The sequence below is a fragment of the Labrus mixtus genome, chromosome 1, assembly GCF_963584025.1.
Source record: "Labrus mixtus chromosome 1, fLabMix1.1, whole genome shotgun sequence".
Lineage (NCBI taxonomy): Eukaryota > Metazoa > Chordata > Actinopteri > Labriformes > Labridae > Labrus > Labrus mixtus.
Window position 1 is genome coordinate 27714149 of NC_083612.1, and position 22590 is coordinate 27736738.

Sequence of the window (22590 nt, forward strand, 5' to 3'; positions counted from 1 at the left end):
TTATGAATCTCAGCAAGTTTGGAGTCAATAAGCTGGTTCTGCTCCATAGCATAGCCAACTGGTTTCTTCACTGTGGCCAGTAAGTTATTTATTGTTCATCGAGTTAATCTTTTTACCGAGGCTTTAGGTGTTACTTGCCTCTTCCATGCTTCGTATTTGGGCGTGGCTGCTCCATTAAATGTCTCTTCAGTCAGGTGATGGATGTCAGCCAATCATCTGGCCAGTTTTGTGCAGCTGGCTTTAATTGTTTTGATGTTAATTTGATATTTTCATTTACTCAGTAACAGATGCTATGTCCTGGTATACGCTTGTTTTTGTTGCTTAGTTGTCATTTCCTGTTTTATTTGGTAATTTTCTATCCTAGTGTTGCTTGTTTCCCTGAGTATATCCGTAGTGTTTTTGGTCTTGACTTACTTCCTCTCTCTGTCTGGTTTCCCTCCAGTGTTGACTTCCCTGATTGTCTTCACCTGTGTCTATAGTCTCACCTGTGTCTGATTACCCCTGTGTCTATTTAGTCTCGGTGTTCCTTCCCTCTTGTTGTCAGGTCATACATCTTCTTACCAGTTTTAATGTGTTTTCTCAAAGTCTGGGTTTTCCTGTGCCTTCCTGTGATTTGTTTTACTGTTTCTGGACTTTGTTTGGACTTTTGCTGAAGATGGGTTTTGGACTTTTTGTTAATTAAATTTGGATTCTTATCTGCTATTCTATATGAAAGGTAGTGAAGTACAATGCTTCTCATGAACATAAGTAAATGTACGACTACCTTCCACCCCTGCCTGAGCTTGACCCTTGGTAAAACATAGCCATTTTTATTTGGATAAATAAATGCATTAATCAAACACACATTTACTTATGGCTTGAACAGTCTTAATTTAAAGTGGGAAGATTCTTTCATTCTCATACTATAAGCTAGCTGTTCCCCTGTTAATGCTAGTTTAAGATAACTAGATGTAGCTTCAGTATAAATGTACAGTTATGGAAACAGCAGTTATCTACTTTATATAACTCTACATCATGAAATGAGCCAACTTTAAGAAGTTATAATATCGTTAAACACAAGCCGAATAATTGTTTCACAAATGTTTATTTGAACCTTTCATATTTCAAATATATTTTTCCTCTAAAATATTTCAGAACATGACACAGATATACAACAACCAGCACTGGTTGATACCCTTCTCCCTTCACCTCACATTCAAAGTGCATTTCATTAAAAGTGCACAACAACTTTTGTTCCAAAATGTATCCAAACATACATTGTTGTATGGCATGGAAACCTCCGCTGGACAGTCATTATGTGTTCCATCACTGTGATTGATGCACTGTATCTTAAAAGTGAATGTGAAGACAATGCTCATCACAGTGAGTTTCAATAGTCAGGTGATTCCTTCAAAATAAATTCATAAGCTTTTAAGGCGTATCACATTGAAGCTGCATGGTGAAACATTAGATACCAGAAAACAGAGACACCATCATGTGTTGGTCAAATGATAAACGACCCATTGAAATACTGAGATTCAGTTTGTGCACTTCAGAGAGTCTCTCCGTTGTCGTATTTTTGGTACTTTTTTCCTCACTGAAAATATTTAACTTAACAAATGTTAACTGTTCTGAACCTTTTTGGGGGAACCCAGGCAAGGGTCACAGTGTTTTGTGAAAAAGGTGAATCTGGTCATTAAACCAAAGCTGTAATACCCCAATAATTTATTTAGTATCAAAGAAGCATTAACCTGGAGTGTTATCAGCACCCAGACAGCCAAAGTTTCACATCATCTTATTTCTTACAAAGTGAGAATAATATCAAACTTTGTAATGTTGCTAGGAGGAACTATTTCCACACCAGTTGCTCAGTGTATTGGCAGCTTGTACATTTAACTATGATGCTTTGTCAAGATAGGCTTTCTCAACTCCAATAAACTCAAGTCAGTGCAGACAGTAGATGGGACATTAACAGTCAGTTTGTCATTCCAGTATTTTATTTTCACCACTGTGATGGCAGAAAACTGTGTGTGTGTGTGTGTGTGTGTGTGTGTGTGTGTGTACATGTGCAGCTCTACAGGGTCTTAGTAAATAAATGATTTAGCATGTTGCTAACTGTGACACATTGAACATTTAATAGGAAAAAGAAGATACCACAATTTGGAAAACAACATTTATCACTGTTGTGATTGACTGACTAAATTAACTGAGTTAATTTACTGTCACCTAATGATTAAAAAAAGAAAAGAAAAGGCCATTCTTCTCACATCTTCTGCAAAACAATTAAGAAAGCTTGGGTTTCTGTTTTTTCTGGATCGTATTTAATTTAAAAAACATTTTTTTTAAATAATCATAAATATCAAAAAATAAATATTGAGAGGCCTTCAGATTACCAGAAGTAAAATTACATTTTTGTTTTTGACATGCCATCATATGACATGAAAAGATAATTATGTCGACATTATCTTTGTGTTTTTAACAAACTGAAGAATAGTGCAGGTATTATTTTTAGGTAAGATAGAGATTTGTTCTCAGTATGCTGTTTAAGACAAACATGTTTTGATGGATCTTAAACCTTCTATTGATTATTTTACATGAATGTACGGGTGTGCTACAGATTCTCGCTGTGCTCAGTTACAGCTCTGCATGATGGTCAAAATGTTAAAGATGTTGGTTTGCTCTCTGTCAAAGAAGGTCAAATAGATGAGACATTTTGGTTGTTTTTCTTTTTAAAAATAATTTGAATTGACTTCTTATTTTAAATAAATTATAAGTCACTTGATTGTATTTTTCTTCTACTGGAATGATGGATGTTAAAAATCAGTGATGCTTTAAGCATTTTCTGTATAGTGGATGATGCGTGCAAACCTTTCTTAGTATCTATCCTACATGTGAGTTATTTTTTATGTAAAACATTATTTTTCATGTGAATCATTTTTAAAGTTGATTGTGAAGAAGAAGAAATTCTTAATCCTGTATGAGTTGACGACTAGTGGCCACATGTCTTTTAATACTCACTAGTGAAAAAGAAATGTGTTGCTTCATTAGTTCACACACAGACAGCTTCAGCTTGGCAATGAGTTGGATATTTTGCACGAGTGTATTTGATGTCATATTTTGACATTTTGTTGTTAGGTGGTTTTAATAATGCAACTTTCGCTCGGTATTGTCATAGAACAAAATGTCAGTTTGGCAGACATAACAAAGGTTACAGCAGCGTTCTGTCTGCTTTGTAACTGACACACGTCCAAATGCAATAACTACAATGGTAGTGTCTCCCAGGTTACTACTGCCGTTGAAAGATGAGGCAATCTAAAAAAAACATTTGACAGCATGATGAAATGCCATGCACATCAATGCTTAAAGATATTTCCAAAGTGTGTTTAGTACATTACAGGTACAAAGTGACCTATATTATGCTGCTTTAGTACTAAATCTTTTTTACAATAATGTATAACTGATATATATTTCACTGTTGCTGATTCACTTAACCATGTGACATGGAGGAATTGCTGTGAATGCAGAATAACAAAAACACTTTGCAATGTTGCATTTTGGTAATATGACAGGCATTGAGCATAAATATATCCAGAGGAAACTATTATAAACGTATCATGTGTGTGACTGCAGAATGTCACATTTACATTTACAGTGTAGCATGTCACTTAAATGAAATTCTTCCATAGCTTTGCATCATTCAGACACAGCCTGTAGTCATCATACCAAAGTAAATGATGACAGAGCTTAGATATAGTTTTCAAAGGGCTCTCATGTTTTTCTTTGTATGCATTACTCTCTGTGGGGTTACAGATCTGTTAACAGGCTCACATATCTCTGTGGGAACTAAAAGCTCGCCATTGTAGAGGATACACAAACCGTACACAGCAATGCAACTACATAAATTGGCTCTTACAGCACACTGGATGAGCCAGCATAGTCGCAGCGTGTCATGGTTTTGATTTGAAAATCAATAATACGATTCTTAACGACCTCAATTTATAAAAACAGGTATGTGGCATCAGTGTGACATGACACAAACAAACATATGGTCTTTAAATGATTAATTCACATGTATAGCGATCAGCAAAGAGTCATAACTGTATAATAAGCCGTTCAGTTAGCGAAGCAGTTCGACTGGTTGATGTCAAGTTATTTAGACATAAGCTGAAGTATGACGCAGCAAAACAGACGTACCACCTCCTGGACAGATAAAAAAGCTACAGCTTTAATTCATGAAACGTTATGAATGGTATATAGAGTTATAGATATTAGTATTGCTTCACTTTTAACAATCATATCTATGTGATTATGAAATTGTTTTCCACTACAGACATTCAATGTAATTAATTCATGAGAGGAAGCAATCCACACTGCACACCCTGCTGATACTGACAGTCTTCTCCACCTCTCACTCACATGTGTATGAAGATTTCATACATGACATTTAATAACCTGTGGAGAAAGAAGAGCTCTCTGATCATTCATTATTCACCTGACCTCACTCCAGGCTCTTTCCTGCCTCTTGTAGCACACCGTGTTTCTTTTCTTTTCTTTGGAGACATGTCCGACTACTCTACTGTGGTCAATCATTCCAGACGTCTGAGTCATGTTGTTCTCTGAATGGAAGTTCATGGTGAGGGAGAAGAAATGAGAACGTTGCAACTATCTGCCATAGTTTCCCTTCTGGGTCAATCACAGAGCAGACATGTATTTGAGGCAGAAGTTGAGCTGAGGGCCCTGCTGTGATGTCAGCAAAGACAACTGAGTGTGTGTGTGTGTGTGTGTGCCAGTATGTATGTGTGTTCGGTATTTGTGAAGAAAACTTTGTGAGGGTTCAATCCAAGAGGCTTCTGGCCCATATTTCCCTCCTCGTGCTCATATTCGGTTCTTGATCTCAAATCAGCGTCTCTGCCTCTCATTAATATTAATATAATACTTTATTACCCTCTGTCTTTGACCCTCATAATGTCATAAACAAAAACAAAAAAAAAAGAAAAGCAAAATATCAAAAACACTGAAAAGGTCTGACGAATTGCAACACGACATAATAAGTAGAATAAAACCCAAAGGAACAGCAGAGGTTGTATAAACGTTGTGCTTCTTTAATTCCACTTTGTAAAGTCCTCCACTGTCCTAGTTGTGTTTTAGTTTAAACTTTGTTATATTTAATATATATAGAGATAAATGTACACGTATAATCCGCACTGAGGTTTGTCTCTTGTTGCGAGCAGAGGGCAAACAGAGAGGCTACCAGGAGCACATTTCTTTTCCCCTCTGCGTCCGCTTTGTTCTTCCCTCACAGTTCATTTGTTTATTCTGTCATTCGTCCATCAGTTTATATTCCCATCTGTCTCTTTATCATTCAGTGGCTCCCACAGTCTCGAAGGTTGAGACAGAAGGGAGACAGTCTTGAAGGATTTTTCCTCCTTTTTCCTACGTCTTTCACTTTCTTCCTGGAATCCCCCGTTTCCTCGCTTTATTCCCTCAGGTCCTTTGTCATCTTTGGTAGAGTGTCCGACACTTTGGTGTGTCTGGGGGATTGGGACGAGGTGAGTACATGAGAAGGTGCACATATGGATGAAGAAGGGTGATGACGGAGAGGAGAAGGTGACAAAGTGACACACGGACATGGACAAAGTCAATCTAATAAGACTAAATAGAGCGACAAAGGAGAGAGTATGAGGTTTTGACAGTCAAAGATCATTAACTATATTATCCTAAATACAGTATGAGCGTCAGTTGGTTATGCTAGGAGTCTTAAGGGGGATATGTTCAAAGAAAGCAGAGCAGAAGAACAAGACAAAGAATTTGTGTTACCATTTATCGCAGCAAGAAGAAGAAGGATGAAACGGATGCATGAAGGATAGAAGGATGTGTGGAGAAGGAAAGACACTTAGGGAGACGGGCGAGATTAGGAAAGGGGAAAGGAAGGAGGAGGGTTGAGAAAGAAGTAAAAGAGCGCGAGTCAGGGCAGTGTCTGTCACTACAGACAAAATTTGCTGTGGGAAGTGCTCATCATCTGTAGAGCAGCGACAGGAAGCAGGAGAGGCCAAAGGTCAGCCAGCTGGCCAATGGGAGCGAGTGAGATCCACCGATCAGAACTGTGGAAACAGATTTTAAAAACAACAACACATATGTCTCATTAATTCTCATGAGTTATTTCTTAGTTGAAATCTGAGGATGGCTCATGTTGTAATATCATTATTGATCTACTACTGAATTATTGATTATTACTATTCTTTACTTTACTTTGTATTTTAATTATCACGCTTTGGAATGAAGCTGAATTAAATTGAACTGTATGAAAATACTTAGAGACGTCCTAAGTTTCAAACTTCAGATTAATTTCTATTTGCTACTATGATCAGTCACACTTTGTTGTAATTATTCATATCATTATTGCTTACACTAGTCTTATTTCTACTGTTATTAGGAGCACGACTACTTTGGGTCTAGCTTATCTGTTAGTTTTGTTGCATCACATGCTCTCTCTGCCTCGCTGTGTATCTGTATCTGTCCCTGTTTTCCTTTCTCTCCCTTCATCCCACCTTCTCGGCCCATCCAGTCCCAGCAGATGGCTGTTCACCAACGAGTCTGCTCAAAGGAAGCTTTCCTTCCCACTGCTGCTGCCAACTGCTTTCACATGGGGGGGGGGGGGGGGGGGGGTTAATTAATTATTTCCTCTCAATAATATAACAAAGAGTTGAAACTACACCTGCTGTGATAGCTTTGGTTATGATCTGGTGTAATTTCAAAAAGAAATATTTTATTCATTGATTGGATGTTACCTCTAGCACTCCCCAAACTCCTGTCATCTGAGTCATGCAGATAAATACTTTACTCATAATTTGTTCCACAAGAAAGTAAAGGACAGGGTCACTGCCATTCCATGTGTCTGTATCTGTCCCTTGTATTCTGAATTCAACGAACACCAGAATAACCTTGACACAACATTAACCCCTGGCTAATAGATAACTCTACATGTATATTTATCTCTCTGCCTCGAGGCCTGAGGCTTAGCGCGCTTGTGATGCAAAAAGTTCAGACTATTTTCACTGTCACAAAAAACAATATTAGAACAATTGAGTTGAAATGGAAAGAAGGGCAAACCTAAAAACAAAGTTTAAGGAGGTGAGTGAGTACACAGGAAAGAGTTACAAAGACATGACAGTGCTGAGACTTTAATGAAAAGTTACGAGTGATTGATTTCTTCATCACCTATATGTGATGGATTGTTTCTTCTTGATGCCTTTCTACAGGTTAATGTAGTTACAAAACGTAATCGAACGTTATTGTTAATACATAAGAGAAACTAGCAGTTTCACTTTCCAATTATTTCTAACAGTTTCAAAATCCTTGAGTCCTGCAAGAGAGCAGTACACAAAGACATTCTCTTCTTGTATATATCCAGTAAATAATACAAGTCTCTCTTTTTATCCATATCATTACAAAGATGCAGCAACAAATTACTCGTACAAGCTGCTCAAAAACATGAATAAAACGTGGCTATTGTATTTCAAAGATCAATATGATTTCATATCAAGTGTCTGTCCTCCAGGCAGAAAATCAATGTTAATATAAGAGCACTCTCTCACACACCCACACTCACACCTACACACACACACACACGCACACACTATTGAATAGATGGTACACAGGTAGATTGAAGTAAGCATGGTGTTTTACATGTCTGCCCAGTGGAGTCCCTCCCTCCCTCTCTCCCTCCCTCTCCCTCTCTCTCTCCCTCCCTCTCCCTCTCTCTCTCTCTAGTGAGTGTGTGTTAGTGATTCAGGTGCAGTCAGATCCATACCTGATGGATTATCTAGCTGTACTGTCATGATAGTAAAGAGTTAGAGAATTGACCGGATTAAAAGCTTCATGCAGTACAACGTGTTTTATAATGTAGATGTGTATTTTGTCGATGACTCCGTGTACTGTATTTCATAGTTAAGACATTAAAGGCATTTTAATCCACTAACATAAATCTGGCCGTGTATATCTGCATCTTTTTGCTTTATTAGTGCTGCAACCAGCGAAAAAATCACTGTCTGTTTAACCAGCCATATCCAAATGATCGGCGGTAAACTGATTCAATCAGGACAGTCTCAAATGCTTTTATCCCTGTGTTTATTTTAATACAGTCCTTGTAATAAAATGTATGAATTGTACTGACCGGGTTACTCAAAGGGCTAAGAACACAAATGAATACAGATTTTACAAGGTACAATACTCTTATAGAAATCATACAAACAACTTATCTGAAAGTGAAAACATTTAATTAACCTTTAATTTAAAGCTAATTAAATCGTATCTTCTTCCATGTATTAGAAAAGCTCAGGCGTTGCAGCATGAAAGTCTTGTGTTGAAATATCCATTATCACAGACAACAACCAACAGGTCAGACTGTCACCTGACTGTCAGCCTTGTCTTGAAAAAAAATAGCCATAACAACTAGATGTTGATAGCCTAATTTCTAACCGAATTTCCCCTCGCAGGATTAATAAAGTATAAATTATTATTATTAATTAAAGAAGTAAATAACATTAGGTATTGCACAATCCTCTACAGTCATATTTCTGATGCAGACAGTCTCCCTTGATTAAGGTAGCTACAACTTTTACTGTCACTTAGGCACATTTTCAGAACTGGATGCAGTGGATCAACATGATGAAAGAAATGAAGAGGAAAACTGTTCAGAGAAAACAGGATATAGTAAAAGTACAGTTAGAGACAGGTGCGCCTTCCAGCTCCTCTGTGATTTATGCTGACAGAGTTGCACCAAACATGTCAGAGGTAATCATCTTTCATTTGCGGAGGACTGTAGGATAACAGTCCACAGTGAGTGCACATAATTAACCTGAACTACATGTGTGTGCATGTGAGTATAAGCACACAGATACTACAGCTGTCAAATGAGAGTATTCATCATCCCTGTGAGTGTATAAGTTTGCAAGTCTCCACTGAAAATACTTGCAGCGGAATGCACAAATGTGAGTTTTTATGTGTGCGTGTGTGTGTGTGTGTGTATATGTACATGTGTGTCTCAGGTGTGATGTATCAGCTGGGTAAAGCTGCTAGACCCACCCACTCTCCCTCCACCTCCTGCAAGATTCACTAAAGCATTATTGGGAAACGCACACACACGCACAAACACACACACACGCACACGCACACACACACACACACACACACGCACACTCACACACACACACACACACGCACAAACACACACACACACACGCACACTCACACTCACACACACACACACACACACGCACACTCACACACACACACACACACACACTCACACACACACACACACACACGCACACTCACACACACACAAACACACACACACACACCACACACATAGAGGGATGACGGTCTCCTGATCAAAGCTGCTATTGATGTTATGTGCAGTTTTTTTTTCTTGTGCATTCAAAACACTATCTCACCGTGCATATCTGTCATGTCTGTTTTTCTGTTTATTCACCTCAAAAGTATACAGCATGTTTCTAGGCAACAGCGATCAAATTAATTGTTAAAGTTTGCAAATGTAAAATAAATGTATCGGCACATACAGAACCCTTCATGTACAGGGATAACCTGTCTCCCCTCACATACAGTAGCTGCTCTCATGCTGATATGAAAAGGTTCATTCAAATGAATAAAGTAAGATCTGAAACCTTAGACTAATAGTTTCTGCCAGTATCACAGACACTTCTGTTAAACATCTGTCCAATTCTAATGAATTAGCATGCATTTGAACTATACATTAAAATGGATCTTTCTTTCGAGTTATATGTCCACGTCCCAGCCTCCTGCTAATGGTTTCATTTCACTTCACTGATACGCACTTTGTAAATATCTGCTTCATTATGAGGTTGATAAATTAGTCATTGATCATTCCTCTGATAATTTATAATTAAGTCTAGTGTATTATTGTGAATGTGGTTTACTTGTTTTGAATGAGTTGCATTGCTGCTATAAATAGCACCACAGCTGTGCAGAATGGTCGGCTCTGTGATGTTGTGTAATGGATGGAATGGCACTTTGTTTTTACCGCTCTTTCCACTGAAAGGTGTAATAAGTGGTGGATCAGGATAGTACAGATATACAGATACAAATATCTGTACTGAAACAACAGGCGTTTTCTACATCCATGAGGTGGAAGTGGAGTGGAAACGAGGCTCCTGCATGTTCGCCCAGTTTTACTGTGATAGAGGATTATTAAACAGAGTCAGGAATACACACAGCTTTTTAAACCTGGCGAGAGGAACGTATACAGAGTTTTAGACTGTCCAACATTGTTAGAGACCGTTTGCATCTCGCGTTTATTACAATAGAAGGTATGCTAAAATTGAGTTTGCATTTTCTTCGAAATCATATTCCTTTTGATTTCATCGTACCTAGTAAACATGAATTAATTTTAATCCTCCTTTAATCCTCACTTTTCCAAGGCGGCAAACTTTGTACCCCAGACAGAGGCATTTGTGTTTCTCACAGTGGCAGCAAGTCTTCAGTCTCCTGCTTGATAATTACCCATCTGTCTTCACTGTGTGTCTCTGTCTGCACAAACCTGCAGGACACACATGCACACGCACAAACGCACACACTCAGAGAGCTCAAGAGCTTTCCTCTTCCTGTTTACACCCTAATCCATTATTCACTCTATCCGCCAGTGCCTTTACATGCACATATGTGCGAGATCTCTCACTACTACACACACACACACACACACACACACACACACACACACACACACACACACACACACACACACACACACACACACACACACACACACACACACACACACACACACACACACACACACATCTCACATTGGGGGTTTGAAGAGGTAAAAGGAAGGTTTCAATAATTCACTTTCTCATTTTGGCTGTTTCGTGTTGTTTCCACAGCTCTTTTCCTATGTCCCAAAAAGTGAATAAAACCATGTAAGGTTCTCACCACATGTTGCTGCATAATGTTGTCGCATTGAAATCCCTAACACACTACGCTTTTTGCATTTTGTTCTTCCCATTAGATGTGGGTTGCTCAATGTGAGACATTTTTCTCCCCACCTAAAATGTGTTTTTGAGTCTTCCCTTATCAAAACTGAGAGTCCTAAAATAGAGGGTGCACTTAAAAACAGTACACAACTTGCTTGGCAAACTGCACTCATGTTTTAATGGGGAGACTAATCTCTTTGTAAAAGTAAGTCCAACTAATTGGTAGTAGAACATTTAAAAGATCAGTTATTAGTTCAGTCAGAGTTACAAATATGAGTTGTCTCCATTTCACCCTATAGGTAAAAAAACAGTTCACTTTAAAAGAACTGTGCCAACCAGCTGCTTTGGGCTTGTCTGTAGACAGAAGCAAAGCATCAATGCTTTTATAATGATTTAATGTTTATGTATCTGTTCATATTTGTTTGTGTATTTGTCTGGCAGAGGGCAGCTGTTACTGTAACTTACCTGCTGGCATGTTTTAGTATCAGATTCTCTTTCTTCTTTTTGGTTCTTGGACCGGTCTCTCTCTCTTTCTATTTTCTTCCCTCTCTGTCTCTTTCCCCTCTCAAGCCCACACACACACACCTTCGCTCACTCTCTGTCTTTGACCTTTTCTCTTTTCTCTGTCTTTCCTTCACAGTCCGGCTCTTCAGGCTATTTCTTCACACGCTTACATGGACATGCACTCATTCCACGTACCTCACTTGTTTTCTTGGCTGGTTCAAGACTTGTGTCGAAGTGCACCGTCACAAACGTTCGTTTTTAGTAGCAAAAAAAAGGTCTGGCATTTATGGGCACGTAGTTTGGTTCATCTCATCCAACATGTCAGCATGAGTAGTGTGGTGAAACTGGTTGACTTATGAAGTAAGTCTTATGGTGGACTGAAGCCACAATAATGTCACATCAAGGTGTTTTCCCTTTCCTTGGCAGCAATGAAATCTCTTACTATTCACTTCGCTGATTTTCTCTAAATTCTCATAATTACTTACTTTCTCCCGATCCTCTCTTTCTATCTAAAAGGTAAATAACAGAAGCTTTTAAAAGGCTGGGTGAAGAGATATACAGATAAATAGTTGCTGGCAGGGAACAGAAGGTAACAGAAATAGAGAGAGGATATAATGAAGGTAAGTGAGGCTGCAGGGATGGATGCTTAAAGTCAGAGGATGAAAAGAAAGAGAAAAGATAGGGTAAGTAAATAAATCAATAGAGGGAGAGGAAGGAGCACCAATGATAATGCCGCTTCCAAATCACCTGCATGCCAGAGCCATGTGGTGTCCACTTGTCTCCCCAAAGCCCCCTCACTGACATCATTTTCTGTCTGAGCCATGTCCCCACACCTCCAGAACAATAAGGAGAACATTAAGTTCTCTATTTCCCATTCCTTTAAAAATCCTGCCTTTTATTCTGATTCTCAATGTATTACTTTTAATTTGAAACCAATTCAGTTCAATTAAGTTTAGTTTAGCTCTGTTTCAGCTTCTTTAAAGTCCTTCTTTAATTGATCATCTGTTGCATAGATACATAGATAGACAACGAGGAGATCAAAAGTAAATCACAGATCCCTTTCTGTGTTTCTGTAGGTCTTTATGTCTCTCCACTCAAAGAACTGTCTATCTTACCTGTCTTACCTGCGCTGGCTACAGTGTTCCCCTGCTTGCATTTTCCTATGGTGATGGACACGTCATCGATGGCAATGTCTCCCTCATATTTAGGACCTCGAATTCCTTCAAACACAATCTGTTAAGGAGAAAAAGAGACAGATGTTATGTGTGAGATAAGAGACTAAAACTCATTGCCCTGTGAGAAAAAAAAACTTAAACTAACATAAAATAGCCTACGGAAATTTTACCTGAATACAATTCCGACAGTCATTAATTATAAAAATACTATCTGTAAGTTATTTTTACATCTTAATGAAACAAGATTGATTTTTAAACTCTTTCTTCTCATGATGTAATAACAGAATTAAACAGGCCAAATGAATCGATTAAATGTAAATGAATTGGGCAAGCCATTGTGACTGAAACATTCATCCCCCTAACAGCAAAGGTGGTAATAATATGCAGGTAGTAATATAACTTCAGTATGAAATATTCAAAAGTTTCATTTTCATCCTGTAATCACTCCTGGACCCACAAGCACAAAGCCAAACAGGAGCCTCATCTGAAGACTTTTCAGGCGATAGCCACCAGCCATCTGGTTTTGATTGACAGCCTAATTACTGTGGTGTACCAAGGCACCCAGCTAATCACAAACCAAGCCATTCAGTCTGGAATATGTGGAGAGAAAAAAAAACAGAAAGGAAACTTTAATACTGCAAATAACAAGGAAAGCAACTCCCATGTCTGTAGTTACCAGCTTTGAATTGTGTGCTTTTTAATGTTTGAATTTAAATAAGAGAGCCACATTTCTCTTTGTGTAATCATGTTGGAGGGATACAGTATTAATTGCTTATTTGATCTGTTAAGTGGTTTCTACAGAAATGCACATCAGACTAAAATTGGCACACAGGCCGTACGTATATCAACTTTTCCCACTTAACCCTTTATCCACTCCAATAAAAGAAGAAGAACAGATATATGTATGATGAGCTGATCGAAAAAGGCCTGCATTCTGTGTATATAACACATACATACACGACTACAGAGTGAGCAGGTGTGTGCATGGAGGGGGTTCGAATATGCTTGACTGGCCTCATTTTAAAACTCCATCTGTTAACACAGATCTGATGTGGTAGAGCATTAACAGAGTGTTTAACCCACCTGCTGCCAATTTGTGTGTAAATGTTGAAACAATACTAAGGGTGGGTTCAGTTAACCCCCAGCCTGACCCACCATGAAGAAAAATCCTGACCCCACCCCATGTATGTTGAGAGAAAATGAAAAGGTGGAGAGCGGAGCAAACACTTTGGTAACTATTTCTCACTGCTGGAACAATCCATTAGCTGAGTTTTAATCTGCGAGCATTGTGCTGTTAGCACCTCACAGCCTTGTCAGTTTGAAGTATCAAACAGAAATTCATGGGGCAGATACCAATAACCTATTCATTGCCGTAGACAGCGATCAGCATGAGTGTGTGCATGTGGAGTAATTTCATCAGTTCACCTCTGCAGTGTAATCATGAAAGCCAAGTTAAAGGTGAATGGAGAAAGACGCTGGAAATGGATAATTCTGTAAATGTCATTCAAGTAGTTTGAACAGCCCCTGGCTCAGTTACTGTTGCTCTTTCTCGAGAAAACGTTGAACTTTTTTTCTCTTTGGTTCAGTAAACTTCTCCCTGTGTGACCTCGACCAGTTTCCAAGCACACACTGCAGGCTGAACGTGCACTGGCCCTTAAAACTTTCAAAATAAAAACAAGACAAAATGTACAGGTTTCCTAGATAATCTTCTCTCTGCCCCCCCTACTGTCCTTCCCAAATAGAAATCCCCATTCAATTACATTCATTAGTCCCACAACAAGAGATCGTCTTAGAATGAATGAATAAAATAATTAGGAGAACCTTGAAACTGATTGGGCGGCGTGAAGGGAGACTGAAAAGAAGTGCAGCAGCACAGGCTGGATGGGGTTTAGCTGCTCTGCTCATTTGTGCAAAAGGATTATTTGATTTCCTGGTTGGAGGCTAGCTGTGACGGTAAATAAGAGGAAGTAGAAGGAAGGGGCTAATTGGTCAAAGGACCGTGGTCATCTAATTTAGAAGTGCTACGGTGCTGTTTCTTCACTGTGCATTTTAAGCATGTTTATTTATGTATTCTCCTTCTCTTTTATGAGTGAATTTGCATCGAAAATATGAGCAGCCTGGTACACTACAGAGCTTCTACAGCCAACAACATATACACATGCATCTTAACAATCTGGACCGGTGGTTGTTCATCTAAGGGGCACTGAATTTCAACGATTCAGAGCGATGTAGTTGCTTTACCATACTGTTGGATAATTAGAGGCAAGAAAATTAATTGGGATGGGAGGGAACTGAGAGTCTCACTCTGGCCTTGACACATTAAAACAGATCCACAGCAGAACCAACTGTCTTTATGGCTGAATAACAACAAGCTGACACCCAGCATAATTATTTCCTCATAGATAGCATACCGGATAGCCAAGCAAAAAAACAATGCAATATCCTGCCATGAAACACAGGATGGCATCAAAATGACTTTGCGTGTTTTGTTTCTCTGAAAAGGCCAGTGCCCTTTCACTTATTGTTTGCTTCTGACAGATGGAGCTGAGGTGTGGGTGGTCAGTGCCAAAAATGGCCCACACTTTAACATCACTTCTGGGCTCTCTGAGGTGACATATTTTTCTCAGATTTTCTCAACCTTGAAAGTGTCAAGACTGCTTGATAAAAAAAGAATGTATCATTTTTATGCTCAATTTTGAGCACTGACGATTATAAGGCCTATCATGGGCCTAAACAGTGCTGCTGATTTATCTAATGTGCCTGAAATGTAACTTTGACGTTCACTAAAAAGTCAGGAAACATTTGACTGTTTTGGACAGGTGGACTACAAAATCTCTTACCAAAAAAATTACAAGTCAAACCTTAATTCCCAATTCTTGTCATAACACTGAACAGTGTGTGACACAGAGAGTCGGTGCTGAAGTGAGTGAGACAGACAGCTCATGAGTGTGAGAGAGAGAAAGAGAGGGTGTGTGTGTGTGTGTGTGTGTGTGTGTGTGTGTGTGTGTGTGTGTGTGTGTGTGTGTGTGTGTGTGTGTGTGTGTGTGTGTATGTGACTGCAGGATCAAAGGGTGTACAATAAAGTGTCAGGTTGGAGTTGTGAATGTGTCGTTTTGTTGAGCCTTGTAACCTTTAATGTTCCCATTGATGTGCTGTCCACATACCTGAGGGGACACAGCAGTGAGAAAGAGGCAGTTTGTGTGTGTGTGTCAGAGAGAGAGAGAGAGAGGGAGAAAGAAAGAGAGAGAGAGAGAGAGAGATGTACAGAGACAGCTTTGAAATACCAGTGCAGAAGAGATTCGGTGCAGTGTGAAGCACACAAATGTGGGTTGGCCTGGTTTCCAACAAGCCCCCCCTGGAACCAAACACTGCAAGGAACACAGATGGCCTCTGGGTAAACCACGAAGGAGCGAATGGGGACACAAATAATCTACTACAACATGTTACCTCTTTTTTTCCCCCCAATTCCATTGACTTTATGTGTTCCCACATTTTCTGCTTTATAAGTTTCTCTGAATGAACAACTAGCTTCAAAGCCCATTGAATCTGATTATTTTTACATTATGTAACAGCAAACGCAACAGATTTATTGACTGAGAATGTAATAGCAGAGTCACTTTGTTTTCACTGCGTGTTGGCAGCTCAAACTAAACGGTTTAGTTTCCTCTTAAAAAGTGATAAACCAAAATGAAGAGCAGAAAAGCCCACAGAGCCAGTTCATATTTCATGAGTTTACAACTTGAATATACAGACATTAATCATTGCCAGCAGTCATAGACTTAATTTAAATACTAATGTATCCTCATGGGTTGGCTTGACCACTGTTTATAATAAAAACCTTGTAAAGCAAATGGCGGGGATACAGCTCTTTCAGAGAGGCAGGAATGGAAGCAGTTCTCAAAGACATCATTACTTTTGTTGGACGGAGCACAGAGAGAGGGGAAATGCAGAGACGAGTGGCAGCAGCTCAAAGGCCTTCGGTGTACGCAGTCAGCGAGCTGTGCACAGGACTAGAAAGTTTGTGTTCTCCCTGGACGTGCTCTCGACATAAAGCAGAAATGAAACAAGCTTCAATATGCAGTCTCTCCTGCACTCAGTGGAACAAAGTAACACTCACTTAAAAAGGCAATGTTTTGGGAATTCTGCTGAATTATAATATTATGAATGTTGTCCACAGTGGAAACACGAGATAAATGATAAATCACACAAGAAGGATTGTGTTCTTTATTTTTCTGGGGATTTAGGGACATTAGATTGCAGCCTGTACCGTACTGAATGAGATACTTTATTGTGGCTGATGCTGCAAACTACGGTTCACACAAAGTGAAGGAGATGATTCTGATGTACAACTTTGAAAAGCGGGCCTTTGAATTTAAAAAATAGTGTCATAATACTGATTAACATTGTCCTTATCTAATTCTCTGAAGAAGATCAAGAAAGAGAGAAAGTGAGAGTTAAAAGAAGGATATCAAGAGTGGGTGAAACTGAAACTTTAAGAGTCCCAAACTGAATTTACTAAGCATGTACAACTTTATTTACAAGTCAAATAAAGCACTTTTAATGTCTGCTGGGGCCCTGAAGGAAGGTGTGGACACCATGTTTTAAAAAGGAGCCTGTGTATTGGAGGTGTTGAATTAGAAAGACATGGCTGTACAGGATGAGGATGAGGATGTTTGATCTAAGGATATCTCCGCTGATGGATGTCACCACACTGATTTTCAAATACTTTTTACATCTCTCACTATGGAACAACTATCATGTAACTTAGTTGATTAAATGTATTGAATGAGGACAGTGCACATTAATCTACATATCAGCAGTATTATGTAAATATGCTGGAATTAGCACAGTTGTTACATTTCATCTGTAGTCCTGCAAAAGCCATACAACTAATTTTACAATATTTTACAATAACACTACAGTCCAAAGAGAGCACACAGAAAAGTGTGCATTTTACAAATAAAGGTGAAACATTTTGTTTAATTACAAATAACAGACACGTAAAAAGCTGGTAAAAATGAAAAATATAAGCCATAAACCCCCCGGCCACAGTCACAGAACGGAACCGATACTATGCATGAAGACTGGTTGTATAGAATTACAATGCAAAACAAATCAAAAGAGTACTCACTCAACTTCATTTGCTTTTAGTGCAATATGTAGTTCTATGATTTAAAAATGGTGTGTGGGCAATTGAGTGACTTCTAGAGATTAAATATACTCACTGAAGATATAAATAACTATAAGAGCGACGGTGCGATATATTTACCGGTGACTCCTTGTTTAATCTACATCCTACACAAGGACACATGAACTTACATACAGGGTGGTGATTCACATCCTCACCATAAATTGTAGAACAAATGTGGCAATGAACCAGAAACATACAAGAAAGAAGACGGTCACAGAAAGCAGAAGTGAATGAAAGCAATGAACATTTGGTTTAAATATGAATTGTCTGTAGTTTATCTTAAACAAAACTAAACTGGGCACTGTTATGTATGTGGACTATATGTAATAACACTACATTGATTCAGTTGTAGTCATGGGTGAACTCAGTAGACTAACATCACACGAGTCTTATCGCTCATTCATGGGAAGCAGAGGCCCAACAACTGAGATGATAAACTTATGAGTAATCCTCGTGCAACATTCTCCCCTGCTCTTACTAAATTTCAGTAAATAAGGGACAACAAATCAACATCGTTTTGATAGTTGCCAAAGGCTGCCAATCCTTGCATCAGTTAGTTGAGAAAACACAGCAATGCCGAACCCAATCCTTTGGCTACAAGCAGCAAACACACACACACACACCAGCCTTTTCTTTACCAGTCATCTCCTCTATAAACAACACAAGCAAAAATAGTTTGAGCTGCAGTGAGCAACAGCAATTGGCAAAATAAGCTCAATAGAGTCATTCTTTACAATTTCAACTTGTAGCAAAGAAGCTAAACGGCAGAACACAACAACAGCAATTGTGTCAGGTAATTTCCTTTGTCAACAGCAGACAGCTCAATCATTATTATTGATTGTTGGGAAACCAGCACTCCCAAGAGATGCAGAGAGATAGAGAGCGTGAATGAGAGACAGATAGAGAATGGAGGAAGAAAAGGCAGCTGGAGGAACAGCAGCAACAGAAGGTGGCCGTAAGAGAGGCAGCAGTGAGAGCTGGAAGGGGGGGAGTCATGAGAGACGGACAGGTATGAAGCAGGCAGAGAGAAATGGTCTTCTCCTTTCTTATCTCATTTCATCAGGCCCTTGGGGAGCTCAATACATAACAGAACGTAGAGAGAAAGGTGCAAAAGGGAGAGAAAGGGAGAGAGTAACAAAGTATGTTTATCAGCTCGCCACCTCTGGCTAGTGCTGGGTTCAAGGCTGCATCTCTACATTATTTAACAACTCTATTTGTTACACAGCCGCATTGTGTGAGTGTGTGTATATGTTAGAAACAGATTGTTAAACAGACCAAAAAAACTGATATAGCAGTTCAAGTTATTGTTAAGATTACAAAGACTGTTTTCATTTGAAGGCTAGAGCAGAAAAAAAAAGTTCTATAAGGTATTCCACATGAGTTTAAATGGTTGGGGGGGAAAGGAAATGTGTTCATATATAGGTAACTGTAATGAATGCAAACTTGTTAAGGTCTTACAAATGTAATTATTAAAGCCTCAGTTGTATTCAAAGTCAGAATTCTTGCTGATATACACACAAACATCCTTGAACTAATTTAACAAAAAGTACAACAGTCGTGTTATTATGAATTACACCTGTTCTTTTCCTTCTATGACATGAACAAAATGTCTGCCATGAAAAAGCCCTTTTGGACCTTGGTGGAACATGATTGAGAGCCAAAACATTATATAATGTAGTGGACTCAGTCAAGGACACACACACACACACACACATGTGATGGATTAGACAGAACACATGCACAAATGTGAAAGAAGTAAGGGCAGAAGAGAAAAAACACACACACACACTCATACAGCTGAATGATGGAGTGGAAACTCAGTTTAGCAGATAAAGTACAAAACATGCAGTCACAAATATGAACGACCACACACGGAATAGAGAGACAAAAGAAAAATAGTTTTATATGCGGCAACCTTCAGTTGCCAAGGAGATGACCCCTCTCTCACACGTATCCTTCCTTATTTATCCATCCTGCCTCACACACCTTTTCCTGAGTCATGATACAAATGGGGGATGACTATTTTAGATGTATTAAAGTATTATATTGATGATACAATCACTGAAACACATTCTAGTTTACACACAAACAAGTTAACAGGGTTCACTTTGCTCTTTTCTTTTTCTCCTTATTATGGTGTGTTATCAAATGAAACTGCTGCTTGAACGTTGCAGAAACAGTTTGCAAAGGACACTGCTCTTCAGCTGGTGTCTGTCACTCCTTGCTTAGTGTGGCGCACACACACACACACACACACACACACACACACACACACACACACACACACACACACACACACACACACACACACACACACACACACACACACACACACACACAATATGTTTGTTATGTGTGCTGTGTGTCTATCAGCTCATACAATTTCAGAACTTCATTGAGCTGGCAGGTTCTGTATCAGTTTCTGTCAGTAAGAGGTGTTACTTTCAGACCTGTGAGGAAGAACCTGTGCCTTTTTTTATTAACCTGATGATTTTGCTCTTGCTGGTGATTTAAAGCTAACTAAACCCTGGATGTGCACCTAAGAAGAACCACCTGCCTCTCAGTTTGAGTTTTTCTAATCACTGTGGCAGTTCAATACAAGATGTTAATTAGTAGTTACTTTTTATACTCTTTACCTGTAGGACGGTTTTTCCGAATTTTCTCCAGCCATCAGTCAGTTTGACTTTGTTCCATGAAAACTTCTTGTTGGTATCTCTTTTTGTTTTACAACATTTTTGACTAAGAAAACAATGTTTCCTCAACTGGAAACTTTATTTGCAATGTTAACACTCCTCCTTGATGTTGTTTCTGTATTGAAGTTTATTGACTCAGTTTGGACTGACAAAATGTGATAAGAACATGGTCTTTTGAATTTTTAACCTTTTTCTACACTGAAGTGATACTTTTAGAAAGTCTACCTGTTTCTGATTTCTTATCACCTCATACTGGGCTAGTTGTACTTATTTAGACTAGAAAGTACAAATAGACACTATAAACTTGGAATAGGATACGATACTATGCTATAGGATTAGATAAGATACTATGCTATAGGATAAGATACTATAGGATAGGATAGGATAGACTTTATTGACCCTGTAGGGACATTTGTCTTGGACATATGGCATGGAAGAAAAATATATGAACTACATGAGCCTATTGCAACCCTCACAGCATCATATAATCAGTTGGTAAGTAATTAATAATCAATTTGGTGGTAGATGTTTAATGTATGTTTAATATTTTATTCTTTCTATATTATATCAGTGATTGTTACCCAATGCTCCTTTACCTATTGTATACATCACCTTGTAGACATGGCTTTTATGTATAGAAAATATGTCACATGCTGAACAATATTAGTGTTAAGTCAGTATTTAAAAAAAACATGATAATATAGAATTTAGACTGTAATTACTTGGACTTGATTTGTTGTCTTAGATCTTGAAAAAGCACAGTCAGTAAATTGTCAGTGCTTGATTGATGTCACCAAGTTAGCCACAAGTGTCTTATCCTAAACTCAGTGTTTGTGTCTTAATGTGAGCAGCATGTCAAAAGTTTGTCTAAGAGACTCGTTAACATCCAAATACGACAAAGTCAGCACTCTCCACTATCACAGAGGAGCCCTAAAAGATACTGGATGCCCACTGTTTCAGCCTTAATTTCCCCTTAAATGGTGAAGAAACACCGTCTTGCAGGGGCATAATTAATGAAGAGCAAATGCAGCCCCCAGCTAAGACCTTCAGCCCACATTCATCATGGATTCAATTTCCCCCATGCACGTACAGCGAGTATCTGGAATCATTACAACACAACTAGCAGGCATCCCTTGCTCATAAATAAGCCTGTTAATTGACCTGTCATAGCTAATTGCTGCGGGGGATAGGAGACTGGTGTGTGTTTAAAAAAGAGTTTGTATGTGTGTGCATGTGTCTGAATCCATCACAGTGTTTATGTATGTAAATGTGTTTGTGTGTGAAGAACCGCAAATATGTGAAGGAAATGTGTGCTGGGAGAAGTGCTCAAACAGTCGGATAGTTTAAGACTCTTTCCTGTGTGTTGATTTTACAGCCATTAGTCATCAGCCTTGAGACAGGAGGATGTGAAGCGGACCAAGGCAAGAATCGACCCAACTGGTCCACATGTCCCAGTGCAGTGCCAGTGAGAAAGATAAGCATAGAAAAAGAAAATATAAACAGTAACAGAAAGAGATCGAGAAACACACATGGGAGGATGGTTGCACGCAAAACAAAACCATCATCATTTTTTCCCCTCACTGTTTTTCTCTCAGCTGGGTTGTAAACTCACTGATGCACACACACACACACTCCCACATACACATACACACACACACTCCCACATAGACACATACACGCACACACACACACGCTCACACATAGACAAGAGTGAGTGAGAAAGAGAGTGAGAGAGAGGAAGCATCATGTCCAGTCAGAGAGAAGGAGGACTGAGTCATCTAGTTTACTCGGCTGGATCCCAACAGGAGGAGAGCTAACTGCAAGCACAGCTGCCAAAGAGCCAAAGGGACCTCAATGATGTGTCAACAGACAGAGCTCAAACACAGGCACTTCCTCTGTTTTGGCTCCCTGGCCGTTTTTCTCCACTATTGACTGAATGTGATACAATAAACCCAAACTTCAACTTGGTGAACTTTGACAAGGTGCAATGTCTGCACAGTCCAAACTAAGGAAGGTCATAATCCTTGGACTTAATT

The 22590-nt window shown here is 38.9% G+C and overlaps 1 protein-coding gene across 3 annotated transcripts in view; it reads right to left on the reverse strand.

Annotated features, from left to right (window-relative positions):
* Positions 1–1067: 1067 nt before the first annotated feature.
* The window catches only part of LOC132976022 (MAM domain-containing glycosylphosphatidylinositol anchor protein 1), a 176934-nt gene continuing 155411 nt past the window's right edge, over positions 1068–22590 (reverse strand). For 2 of the 3 annotated variants that reach the window (XM_061040983.1, XM_061040969.1), the window contains exons 17-18: positions 12611–12728; positions 1068–6080 (exon numbers count right to left, since the gene is read on the reverse strand). In XM_061040983.1, the coding sequence (XP_060896966.1) occupies positions 5995–6080; positions 12611–12728 (204 nt within the window). In that variant the 3' untranslated portion in view covers positions 1068–5994. The remainder of the gene's footprint in view (positions 6081–12610; positions 12729–22590) is intronic. The other variant, XM_061040974.1, reaches the window with a different exon arrangement.